The sequence below is a fragment of the Lagopus muta genome, chromosome 14 (genome assembly GCF_023343835.1).
Source record: "Lagopus muta isolate bLagMut1 chromosome 14, bLagMut1 primary, whole genome shotgun sequence".
In the NCBI taxonomy this organism is placed as follows: domain Eukaryota; kingdom Metazoa; phylum Chordata; class Aves; order Galliformes; family Phasianidae; genus Lagopus; species Lagopus muta.
The window spans coordinates 17832038-17844599 of NC_064446.1; the positions used below are offsets into that span (position 1 = coordinate 17832038).

The 12562-nt window shown below is 40.3% G+C and overlaps 1 protein-coding gene across 4 annotated transcripts in view; it reads left to right on the forward strand.

Moving 5' to 3' along the window:
* KDM3B (lysine demethylase 3B) overlaps positions 1-12562 on the forward strand; it is a 49627-nt gene that overhangs the window by 16659 nt on the left and 20406 nt on the right. For all 4 annotated transcript variants that reach the window (XM_048960184.1, XM_048960183.1, XM_048960185.1 and 1 more), the window contains 7 exons: positions 385-509; positions 1588-1656; positions 2571-3149; positions 7074-8301; positions 8992-9193; positions 11134-11348; positions 12379-12531. In XM_048960184.1, coding sequence (XP_048816141.1) covers positions 385-509; positions 1588-1656; positions 2571-3149; positions 7074-8301; positions 8992-9193; positions 11134-11348; positions 12379-12531 — 2571 coding nt within the window. The remainder of the gene's footprint in view (positions 1-384; positions 510-1587; positions 1657-2570; positions 3150-7073; positions 8302-8991; positions 9194-11133; positions 11349-12378; positions 12532-12562) is intronic.

The window sequence follows — 12562 nt, forward strand, 5'->3', positions numbered from 1 at the left end:
TTGATGCCTCGGAATTACTGACCTGTAGGTTAGAAAGGAAAAGAACATAGCAAGTATCTCACACTTGTTTGATTTTTTTTTTTTATTTTTTTATTTTTTTTTTTTTTTGGGGGGGGGGGATCAAAGGACCAAGTTCATTTTGATCTTTCACTTTTTTTTTTCTCCTTGTAAACTGAAGGAATTTTGTCTTTACTGTAGCTTGGCGTTACTACAAGAGCAGAATGCTTGGCTTGGGCAGAAGATTGAGCATTTTAAGTTTGTTCTGCTCGAAAGCTGGCACTTCTGTACGCATAATTAGGGCCTGAACTCTTTTTATTATATGATACTTATCTTGCATGATGCTGAGCTTTCTTGAAAATAAACTCAAAAGTGCTTCTTTTCCAGTTCCTTACAGTATCCAAGGCCAAAGAGTTAAAGTTTATCAACCAGAAGATGAAAATAGCTGGCTCTGTGGTGTTGTGAGCCATCAAGACCCAATAACACGTCTCATGGAGGTGTCTGTGACTGAGGTAAAAATATGAAGTGCTGCTTTAAGTTTCCTAAAATACAGTTTCTACCCAGAAGCTCAAGTTGTGATGAAGCTGTTATTCTCCATGAGATAGAAGTAAGGAAAGCTTCTTTCCGGATCGGTTAGGCTGTGGTTTTCCTGTGCCATTTCTCAGCTTCTGTCTGACAGACTGGGGAATTGGTTTGAAATAAGTGCATGATAGAAAATGAAGTCTTAGGCTAAACTGAATTGAGGTACTTCAGCTTAGGCTGTTCCAATCAGTTTTTGGTTTGCATTACGTGATTGTGTGGAGTTTGACAGTAGTTAAGCCTTACCAGCAGCCTGCTTTTAATGGCTTCCTTTTTCAGGAGCAGCTAGAAAGAAATCTGTATGTCTGTGTGGATGTTCTTAAAGCAGTGGGTTTCTTTTTCTTGTAGACTTTTCCATATGCGATAAGCGTGCTGAACAAATGCACTGAGTGTGCCCGCTAAGTCCTATACACACGTGCAATAATCTTACACTTCAAATACTGTATCTATTGCTAATTCACAGGAAAGAAATATACAATGTATGGTTAATAAGTCTGGTACTTTGGAGAGATTGAAGTTGTAGAGTATAGGCTTTCAGCAGGTGCATGCCAGGAAAGAAGCAAATTTACTATGTATCTACTGTGAGATAAAAAGGTAACTTCCATGCACTGCTACAAAAACTGGGTAATCATCGCTGCCTTAGCAGAGGTACTGATGAGGATTATTAGCATAAACTGACATAGTCTTTTCTATGTCTAGCAGCATGAATTTACAAAATGCTAGAACAATACTAAAACAGATTTAGACAGTTGTGTTTAATGCAGTGAGATGCACCTAGAGATGCTCCTTAGAACAGATATGTAAGAAAGCAATGTTTGCAATCAAATCTGAAAGTTCTTGGACTAGGGAGATGGAGCAAATGAAAGGTAAACTGAAAGCCTTTAGTTATTGCTAAGGAATTCAAGCATGTGTTTAGGGTCTCCTAATGTTGATACTGTCTACTCTGAATTAAAAAATAACCACTTCTCTTCTTCCTCTTACCTCCTCAATATTAATTTGCATAAAAATTAGACTGGTGAAATAAAGTCAGTGGATCCTCGTCTGATTCATGTTGTGATGGATAACACTTCTCCAAGTGAGGTACTGTAATATTTTAGGTCTTTATTTGTATACAGTGTTGAAAAAAGAGAACATGAGAATAACTGTACACTGATGGTGTGTTCACTGTGGGCTTTTGGTAATGTGAAGAAAATTTTCCTCTGTCAGTTACCACTTTAAGAAATGGATATTGGTTTTCTTTAAACAATCTATTTTTTTTCTAGTTCAGACCTGTTTTACTAACTTCAGCATGGCTCTTGGGGAGTTTCAGTAATCAGTGTTATTGTGTTCTGTTTTAAGAGATAATGCTCTGCTAAAGAATGTCTCTATGCTCACAGCCTTCCTTTTAACAGGATCACCCTATGCTTCTCCACAAACCCTGCTAGACATTTCTAAAAAGTATCTTCTGGCCTCTCTAAAGCAGGCTGGTAAGCTTGTGGCATTTCATTGCTGCAGTTGAGAGGTGCCATGATAACATTTGGACCTGTGCTTTTACCCTAGGCTGAAGGATAAGGTATATCATACAGTTGAAAATTACAGGCTTTGGGTAATGGACGAGAGGTCTGCCCTTGAAAAGAGCCATAGTTATTAGAATTGTTGCACAAGTTAGTGTGGAAATACCTGCCTTACATGAGCAAGAATTATGTTGAAGTGTGTCCATGTTGTGTGTTTCATAGAGTTTGCTATGATATGGCATGTGGAACAGCAAAACAGCTCACCTAACAAGCTTACTTTGGGGATCCTCCCTAATGCAAAAATAAAGAGCCTCCTTCAGCAACCGCAAAAAGACTGCTGATTGTTGTTTACATTGTATCCTTCTTCAGATCTGCTAGTTTGTTTTTGAAATAAATGTTTCTAAGCTTAGACTACAGTAAACCTTGTTCTAACAAAGAAAATGCTCTTAGAGATAGGCTTGTTTGTTCTGTTTACTGATTGTATGGGGTTTTTTATTATAGGGAGGGGGACTAAAAGCATCGAAGTCATCTAAAGGAAAGAAGAAGAGAGAAAGTTTTGAGGGAAAAGATGGACGGAGGAGAAAAAATGTTTCAGATTCCGGGTGTGATCCTGCGACAAAGAAGCTAAAGGAGAGGGGTGAGGTGGATGGCAACGGTAGTGATGGAGGTGAGGCAAGCAGAGGTCCTTGGAAAGGAGTCTCCAGTAGTGAAACAGGACTGGATCCAAGGGCCAAACAGTTGCCTTCATTTGTTCCTCAAATTAATCGCAATATTCGCTTTGCTACTTACACCAAAGAGAATGGTCGAACATTGGTAGTCCAGGATGAGCCAGTTGGTGGTGACACACCAGTGCCGTTCACTCCATTTTCCTCTGTGTCTGGACAAACATTGCTAGTTGGATCTGGATGTAAAGAGGCTGGAAAATCACTGGAACAGATTGGCCAAGGCACAGTGACTTCTGCAACCACAGTTAGTACAGCTGCTTTGACACCAACAACTGTGAGAATCTCCGATACTAGTTTGCCAGCAATTACTGGACAGGAGAAACTGAAAACAGGCCGAACGCAAACCCAGGGAGAGGTGAGTAGACTATGATCTTGCCATCTTCAAGAAGAAATATGCATTCGGTATCAGATCTTTTAGAACTTGACTATAGTACTAAGTGTGTTCATAAACTGAAAACTATTTTTTCTTTCATAAATCTCTCCCTTCCAGAGACAATGATCTTTCAGTCATTTGATCTAAGAAAGGATCCAAAAGAAAATAGTTTTTGATAGAGAACTTTTCAGCACACTGTTCTTTATTCAGCCTTAATTTCTTAAGTGCAATTTTTTACAAAATGCAACCTTAAAGTGATTTAGAGCACTGCACTTCACATAATCAATTTGGTCATGTTGCGTGGAACGTAGCCTACTTAAAATCTCTTGTCTTCATGTTGGCAAATATTCATGAGAATATGCTTTCAGTTGAATGTTCAAGTTATATGAAGCTGTATTTGGAGGACCTTTTATGGATTCCTGGTTTCTCCTATAGAAGAGATAACTCCATATGAGAAAAATGAGCCAGTAGCATCATACACTGTGTAGGGTTGAAAGCAAAGTAATTGAAAGACTTGAGATGGGTACCTTCAGAATCAATTTGTTTAAAGAGCTTGGTATGGTAGTGGCTTAAGGATCTTCTAGTTATGCACCCTTATTTTCAATGGGAATAATAGAAGAGAAATCCTATTAATTTTTATTTTTGCCTTTCAAGGAGGGAAAAAAAAAAAAAAAAAGAATATATAAGTAATCAGAGGAAAATTAAATTAAAAAATTAAAACACAACTGACCAAATAAAAAAAGACAAACTCGAAGCCCCATCTCTGTAAGGAGGACAGAAAAGAAGAAACTTGTTTTTTACAGTATAAAGAAGTTAGTAATGTAGAAGATGCATTAGGAATTCCAAGGTGATTGCCAGAGGTTAAATGAGTTACATTCATCTCTTCTGTATTAGCTAATGAGTGGAGTAATGGCAAAGTGTTTAAAAACATAAAGCAGAAATTAGATGGCAGAAGTCAGGAAAGTTACATAATTAAATTTTTATATAGCAGCATAACCTTTTGTTGTTCATTCTCACTCCTCTTCTCTGCCTGGAGGAATAAAACAAAATCAGAGTTGTGAACAAGTTCTCACTGTGAGTGGTCAGAATTGTATCTGTTGCTTTTGTTATTAAAGAAGAGCTTTGATTGTGCTGAGAGAGTTTCGTACTGCATGTTCTTCCCTACTCTCCATAACCCCAAATTACTTGTTTTAAACTAATAATAATGTTCTGGCTTTATAATTTGCAGTTAGACCGCTAGGCCAGAAATGAATCATAGAATCGCAAGGTTGGAAACAACCTGCAAGATCATCCAGTCCAACCACCCTCCCATCACCGCTGCCACCACAAGCACCAAGCAGATCTTGTAGATGATCTTGTTGGATCATCCTCATCCAGACGCCTCTTGAACGCTGCCAGGGATGGCGACTCCACCAGCTTCCTGGGCAGCCATTGCAGTGCCTGACCACTCTCTGAAAGAAGTTGTTCTTCCTTATGTCCAACCTAAACCTCCTCTGATACAACTTGCGGCTGTTTCCTCAGGTCCTGTTTGGCCTGGGGAAGAGGCCAAACCCCTCCTCATTACAACCTCCCTTCAGAAAGTTGTAGAGTGCAATATGGTCTCCTCCAAGCCTCCTCTTCTCCAAAGCACTGTGTCAAACAGTAATTTCTTTAGGGGAGGAAATCTAGCATAGACAAGTTTTGGGGTCTTTTTGATTGATTGAGATGTGATTAATTTTGGTTGTTTCTTTTGAAGCTATGGTTCTTGAGATTGCTTTGGGCTGGGCTATAGACTTTATCACAGTGTGATCTAGTCCTTGAGCTTGCTTAATAAGCTTGGCTTGCATTCGTATTCATGCTGTTAAAAAACTGTTAGGATGTTTAATGTAGTAATTCTAAACTGGCAAACACAGCTTGTATTGAGACAAGTTACTGTTTCAGTATGTATCCCCTACTTGCCTCTGCTCTGTGGGAAGAAAGAGGGAGTTAAGGAAAAGAAGGAAGATTCTTGCTTGGCTTTAGAAAGAAAAATTCGAAATTCTGGTATCTGGAAGAACTTGGTATCTTGATATATTGATAAAGTTACTACAAATGGAGGTTGATAGCAAGGAACAATGTAAATGTGATTTTGCAATATAATAGGTGCTGACAACCTCCATCCTGCTCCAGCTTATCTCCAGCAGCTGGCACCAGGCATGCGGGCCTGAGTCCTCTCTCCTACTGGTAATCCCTTCATCCCATAGCCTGTTTTAGAAATGCACAGAATGCCTGCTCCAGTGCCTGGGATTAAAAGACCCACACTTGCTCCTGGAGCACCTGAAGACAAGGTTGTCCAACTCTTCTCATCTGGCTTTGGTAGCTGGCACTGGTTTTCACCCCTACGCAGGTCACGCCAGTAGCCATCACTTGGTCCTTATATTGCACGCAGATAAGGGAGAGAAATGAATAGTTAAGATTACAAAGATACGGAAGACTGCAGTGATTGGGCTCTGCACTCAGCCAGAAAAGTGCACTAACAGCCCCCTTTTGCACACTTTTTCTGCCTACCTCAGTTGTTTATTCCTCCCTTTTCCTGTACATTCCCTCAGGAGTTTTCAGAGTGATGTTGACTTCTGCACTCAGTCTGCCCCCTGCCCAAGTTCAGTCTTATTAGTTGCGAAGTGCTTTCATGCTGAAAGCAATGCCTGCAGTTTCTAGTTAGTCTGTCAATTAGGAGGAGTGGGAAGTTTGTTTCTTGTCCTTGCATCCATGTTTTGTGGGTTTTTTGTTTGTTTTCTTGGATCTGTGTCTTGATATATTTTGTTTTCTGGCTTTCCCTTTTTTCCTTATTTCCCAAACTGACATTCGTCAGTCAGACAACCTCACACAACTAAGGCCTCTTGTAGTCTCGTTCGTATGCCCTCGTCAATTAGTGTGACTGACCAGATTTGGCTCTTATCACTGCATCTCTTATCGTGTGTTGGTCAGGTCTATGTCTCTCATTGTTTTTTTTTTTTATGGCTCCCCCTTTTTCTTACTGTCCCTTGTAATATTGAAAAGGGACCTTGGCACTTAAAGGAGGAGATACACCCTTATTATGAGTATTCCCTATATGAAGATTTCTAAGTGGAAATTTGAAAAAAAGGAAGAGAACTGATGAATTAATTATAGAACGATCAGTTACAGTAGGATTGACAGTGAGAATTACTAAATCTCAAGAAATGGAGAAGAGAACAAATGAATATCATAACGGTGATGGAAACCTGCAAGAGAGAAAATTTCTCAATATTTAAAAATTTAAGCAGTTTGTGCTTTCCATTGAGCAGTCCTCTGGAAGGAGCCATTTCTTATGCATCTATGTGCCTGTCAGCTGGGGTGGCCTCCAGTCATTTGGAGCCCTCTGTTCCTCTGCTAGAGGACTTTGTTTAACTTCACAAACTAAGTTAATTGTTTTAAGGATGCTGGTTAAGTAGGAGAGACTGATCAGGATGAGTTTAGGGGAGGGCAAATACTGAAATGGCGAGAGATTGAAAGGATGAGTTTGCTACAGGAGAGTGTACGACTGAAAAGCAATGTGAATTAAGGCCTTTTGCTTATCTATTGGAGCTAAAACAAATAGTATCTTAAATTCCTTATTTTTCTGTGAATTAGCCCACTTTGTCTTGTGTTGCAGTTTTGTTCTAAAGCCTGTCAGGTCATTAAGTATTCATTTTTCCATGTGTCTTCAGTAATAATGGGCCCATTAAATGATTATTTTATAATAGTAGCTCAAAATTTTCAGTACCTTTTAGGTAGGAAAAACCATTCTAACAGAATTATTAAAGAGATGTAGCAGTATTTCTGCTACAAGTTTTTCATGGTGGCTGATTGTATAATTAAATGAGCCAAAGTTTTGCTGAATCAAATAACAATCCTTTAACAGGCTAATGCTTTTTAATTTTGTTTCAGAATTCTCGAAATTCACTTTCAGCTTCCTCTGGATTTGGAATTTCTCTCCCAGGTGCTTCCCACTCTTTAGCATTTGGAGGTGGAAGAAGCCAGTCAAATGGAGTGGTGACTCCAGAAAGCAAGCCTTCTGGATTCATTTTTGGTTGCAATACTGGACAAGAGGCTCAGAAAGATTCTGATCTGTCTAAGAACCTGTTTTTTCAGTGTATGACCCAAAACCTACCTTCCAGTAACTACTTCACGGTCATTTCAGAAAGCTTATCTGAAGATGCCTCTAGTCGGGACTCATTCAAGCAGTGCACAGAAAGCGTGGGTGCTGGGGTCTGCAAAGGTAAAGTTCTTTCAGTGGACGCGCAGTCTGGCAGTTGTGTGGAGCGGAAGCTGCCTGTGGAATGCATGCCCACCCTAACTCCAGCTTTTTCACGAAGCTTGTTGAATACTCGCCCCCCAGATAGTCATGAAAACTTATTTTTACAGCCCCCAAAGCTATCAAGAGAGGAACCCTCAAACCCTTTCCTGGCATTTGCTGAGAAAACAGAACTTAGTCCTTTCAGTGGCTTTGCATCAGCTCAGACAGGGGTTTCTACTCTGTCTACATCTGTGAGTCATAAGACTGCTTCTGGCTGGCCAGAATCAATCACAGCTACAGACTCTCTAGCTAAGAAGAAAACCTTGTTTATAACAACTGATTCCTCAAAGATGATGTCCAGTACTCCTGGCTCAGCAGCTTCTGTTGGTGTTCAGAGTCCTTCCACTGCAGGGAATGGCCGTTCCAGCTCACCAACCAGCAACCTGACACAGCCTATTGAGATGCCCACGCTTTCCTCTAGCCCAACAGAAGAAAAACCAGATGTTGGGCCTGGCCAGCAGGACAATCCTCTTCTGAAAACTTTTTCTAACGTGTTTGGCAGGCATCCACCTGGCTTTTTCTCTTCACAGGCTGAGTTTCTGCAGGACAACAAAGCCCCCTTTGAAGCTGTGAAAAGATTCTCACTAGATGAACGGAGCTTGACATCTAAACAGGATTCAGATTCCAGTACCAATAGTGACCTCTCAGATTTAAGTGACTCTGAAGAGCAGTTGCAAGCCAAGGCTTGTATGAAGGGCATCCCAGACCACTTGATGGCAAAACTAGGTCCCAACGCAGAGCGCAATGCTGAATTGCTGCTGGGGAAAGGAAAAGGGAAGCAAGCCCCGAAGGGCCGGCCTCGCACGGCTCCCCTAAAAGGTGAATGCAGGATGTCTTGGAAACATAAAGGGGTGGGATGCTAGGATTTCTTCTGTATAATGAACTCTGTAAAACAGCCTCAGATACAAGGCTTGCTTATTGTAAGTAGCAAACACAAGATATTGACAAGGCTAAAGCTTTGTGCTTCTTGTATATAAATTAGCGTGTTTGCCTTAAGAGTGACTCAAGAATATGTCAGGACAAAACTGTGGTAGCCTGTGGACTTGAAAACATCAGATTTGTATTTTTGGTGTGAATTTGTTAATTTTATTGACAATTTGCATCCTAATTGAAAGTGCCTGCTGTCATTGATTGATGAGAATGGGCTACAGGTGTTGTTCAAATTAGCTGATTGTTGAGATTGAGGGCAAAAGCTGAGATGTCCGTTAATAAATTGTAAGTACTTTGTGTCCGTAGCCCAGTTTTACCAGGTAACCCTTCATTTTCCGGAGACTTCTTACTTTGTTTTAACTCTGGTTCTGGTGGTATGTGAAAGACTAATAGAAGTTTTTGTCTGATGAAATGGACAGTATTGTTAGATTGGCATGGTTACAAAAACATGGATATGTTTACTGGGGTCAGTATCCTTTTGCTGTTGCAGTTAACTGATTTTTTTTTTTTTTTTTTTTTTTTTTTTTTTTTCAATTGCTATGATTTTTGGGTTTTTTACTTCTGCTCTGTCTCACCCAGTTGGCCAGTCTGTGCTGAAGGATATGAGTAAGGTGAGGAAGCTGAAGCAGTCAGGTGAGCCTTTTCTCCAAGATGGTTCTTGCATCAATGTAGCCCCACATCTGCACAAGTGCCGGGAATGCCGTCTGGAACGGTACCGCAAATTTAAGGAGCAAGAGCAAGATGACTCAACTGTGGCATGTCGCTTCTTCCATTTCCGGAGGTGCTCAAACCCTTCCTTGCTTTCTATGTAGTCTAAATGTAGAGCTTGGATCAGGTCCAAGCACAAAGTAATTATTCTTTACTTAATTTCCTTGGGTATGATAATGAAGATTTTATCTGTTTTGTGTTTGTGTCACCTGCTTGGAATTCCCTCGCTCTCAGTTGGAGAGGTGAAGGAAGAGCTGCTGCTAGAAAGTATAGCTGTATGGGTGGAACCATGGGGGCTGCCATACTTAGCCTTGGGGATTGAATTTGCTTTATTGGATAACAGTTTGTATGCTGCTCTTTTACTCTATCATAATGAGTTCAGAATAGAGATACAGTTTTAATTTACTTAACAAGTGACAATATTGTCATGACGAAGCTAATGTTTTACTAGGTTTTCTAAATTGAGTACAGAATTGATGCCGAGGAGGAATGGACATCACCTGTGTTTTCTCTCTGTAGTGCTTATCTTAGAATCATGATAGAATCATAGAATGGTCTGGGTTGAAAAGGACCTCAAAGATCATCTTGTTCCAACCTCCCTGCTGTGTGCAGGGTCACCAGCCACCAGAGCAGGCTGCCCAGAGCCACATCCAGCCTGGCCTTGAATGCCTTCAGGGATGGGGCATCCACAGACTCCTTGGGCAACCTGTGCCAGTGCATCACCATCCTCTTGAGTGAAAAATGTTCTCCTGAGGTTTAGGTTGGATGTCCCCTGTCTCAATTTAAACCCATTCCCCCTTGTCCTATTGCTATCCACCCTTGTAAACAGTTTGCTCCCTTCAAGTACTGGAAGGCCACAATGAGGTCTCCCGAGAGCCTTCTCTTCCCTGAGCTAAACAAGCCCACTTTCTCAACCTTTCTTCATAGGAGAAGTGCTCCAGCCCTCTGATCATCTTAGTGTCCTTTTCTAGACCCGTTCTGGGGACCCCAGACCTGGACACAGTACTCCAGATGGGGTCTCACAAGGGCTAAGTGGAGATGGACAATCACATCACCTCCTTCTCCCTGCTGGCCGCTCCTCTTTGAAAGTGACCTGGGATTTAGTTGGCCTTCCAGGCTGCAAGCACGCTGGTGGCTCATGTCCAGTTTCCTGTCCACCTTATGCTCCTGTCAGTTCTTTGACCAGTTTCTCTTCCACTTCATCTGCCCATTCTAGTGAGTGCAAGGCATCATTTGCAAGCAAAAGTCCTTTTCTTTTAGGCTTTGAAATGAAGTGAAATTTTAGTATGTGCCGACTATCCCATAAGGATTATATCTGCATTCTGAACTTGTTGAAAATTCATTTGCATTGAGGTTAAAGCATAGTTTATCTTTGCCGAAGAAGGAAGTTACTTTTAATAATGGCTGAAGTTATTCAGGCTTTCCTAATATGTCAAAAGTTTTACATGAGAACTATTGGTGTCAACTGTTACGGATAAAAAATAGTTCTCTCATCTGTATGAAGAGCTGCATTAAGAAGAGTAGGTACAATAAATATTCTTGTGTGTCTTGTAATGTGAATGGCTTAAACAGCTTTTAAGTGCTAGCAGCACTAGCTAGAACTAAAATATTGGTTTCCCAAAAGCTGAGAAATAACTGTTTACTGAGTTTAAATGTAGTGTGAACCATACATGATTTTACAGGCAGTATCTTCAGCAGCCCAAGTAATCTGTGTTTTGTTATCTTATTCTATTAATAGCATAGAATGTGGCAAGCTGTGAACAATCTCTTTTATGTGAATTTCCCACCAACATGTATCGAGACCTAGAAATTCATTCTGTTGGGTTTTGCTGCCATTGCCTTTGTGTGTCTTATTCCCTGCTTTATTTGGGTTTGCATAATAGATTTACTACTATAATGCTGTAGCTCAAGCCTTTTTTTCCTTTGTGTTTATATTCTAATGTAGATGGCATTAATTAAATTAATTAAAGGTCGTTGAGCAGATTCCCAGTTACTTCATCCTGTTTTCTGCAGGCTTATATTTACCCGGAAAGGTATTTTAAGAGTAGAGGGTTTCTTGAACCCACAACAGAGTGACCCTGATGCCATGAGTCTGTGGATTCCTTCCTCCTCCCCTGCAGAGGGTATTGACCTGGAGACTTCAAAATACATCCTTGCCAATGTTGGAGACCAGTTTTGCCAGCTCGTTATGTCAGAAAAGGAAGCAATGATGATGGTGGAGCCACATCGTAAGCGCAGGGCTTTTGGCGTGTTGTTTATCTGTCTTCTCTGTGTAGTGTGTAGACAATGCAGTGAAATAATGTTATTTCTTGTTAAAAATATTCTCTTCCCAAAAAAGGCAGCCGTACTCACTTTTTTAAGGTAACTGTTGGACCCAGGTTTGAGGTTGTCTTTTGGATCAGTGTAGCATTTCTACCAAGGCTAATGGTAACTTTCCCAGACATCATTGCATTTGCTTATTGAAAAGTAAGTTACAAAGCTGACCTGTTTTTGTTTTTGTTTTTTTTAAGAAAATGAAAATGAACGCTTTATCACTTTGAGACCAACTTCCTTTTAATGAGTAACTTTTTTTTTTTTTTTTTTAACATACTCCTGTCCCTCTGATGTTCAGGGTTCCTGAATCCTGAAAGCACAGGATTTTCCATGTAAGGAACAGCTTGTATTTTCAGCTTGCAGTGGCTCAGCTGAGCAACTAGTTGACAGCTTGCCACTATGAGGGAAAGTGAATTTGAAATAAATTTCTTCAATATATCCAATTCAGCCTATCATATGGATAGCTCTGATTTTTCATTCTCACTTTTGAAGTGTGCAGCAGGAGCCATTCTTCACCAAATGCATTCAAAATTCAAAGAACTGACATTCATCCAATCAAGAAAATTAAATACTCAGTCTTTATAGGCTCACATTATTAGTTCTTAAAACTAGTGGAAGTTTTTTGTTGTTGTTGTTTTCCTGTAACTTCCTTAAGTGCTGCTTGAATTTCAGTTTCTACAGAACTCTGCAAAATGGTTCATTTTCCTGTAGCATGTGTTTTGGGACTTGGCCTTGCAACTTAAAAATGGTTATGTTAGTAGTGTCAAGAGACTACTGACACAAAAGATGTCTCTGGATATTAAAAAAAAAAAAAAGTAGGTGTTTTTATGCTCTGCCCACAAGTCATGTGTCTGTGAATTGTTTCTCGATGTTGTGATATTCTCATTAGATGGGAGAAATATAGAATGTCAAAGCAATAATTCCTCATGTTCCTTCTGTTTATAGAGAAAGTGGCGTGGAAGCGAGCAGTACGGGGTGTGCGGGAAATGTGTGATGTATGTGAGACGACTCTGTTCAATATTCATTGGGTTTGTCGCAAGTGTGGATTCGGGGTCTGTCTGGACTGTTACCGGCTGAGGAAGAATCGTCCACGTAGTGGTGAGAACTGGATTTTTTTTTTTCCTACTGT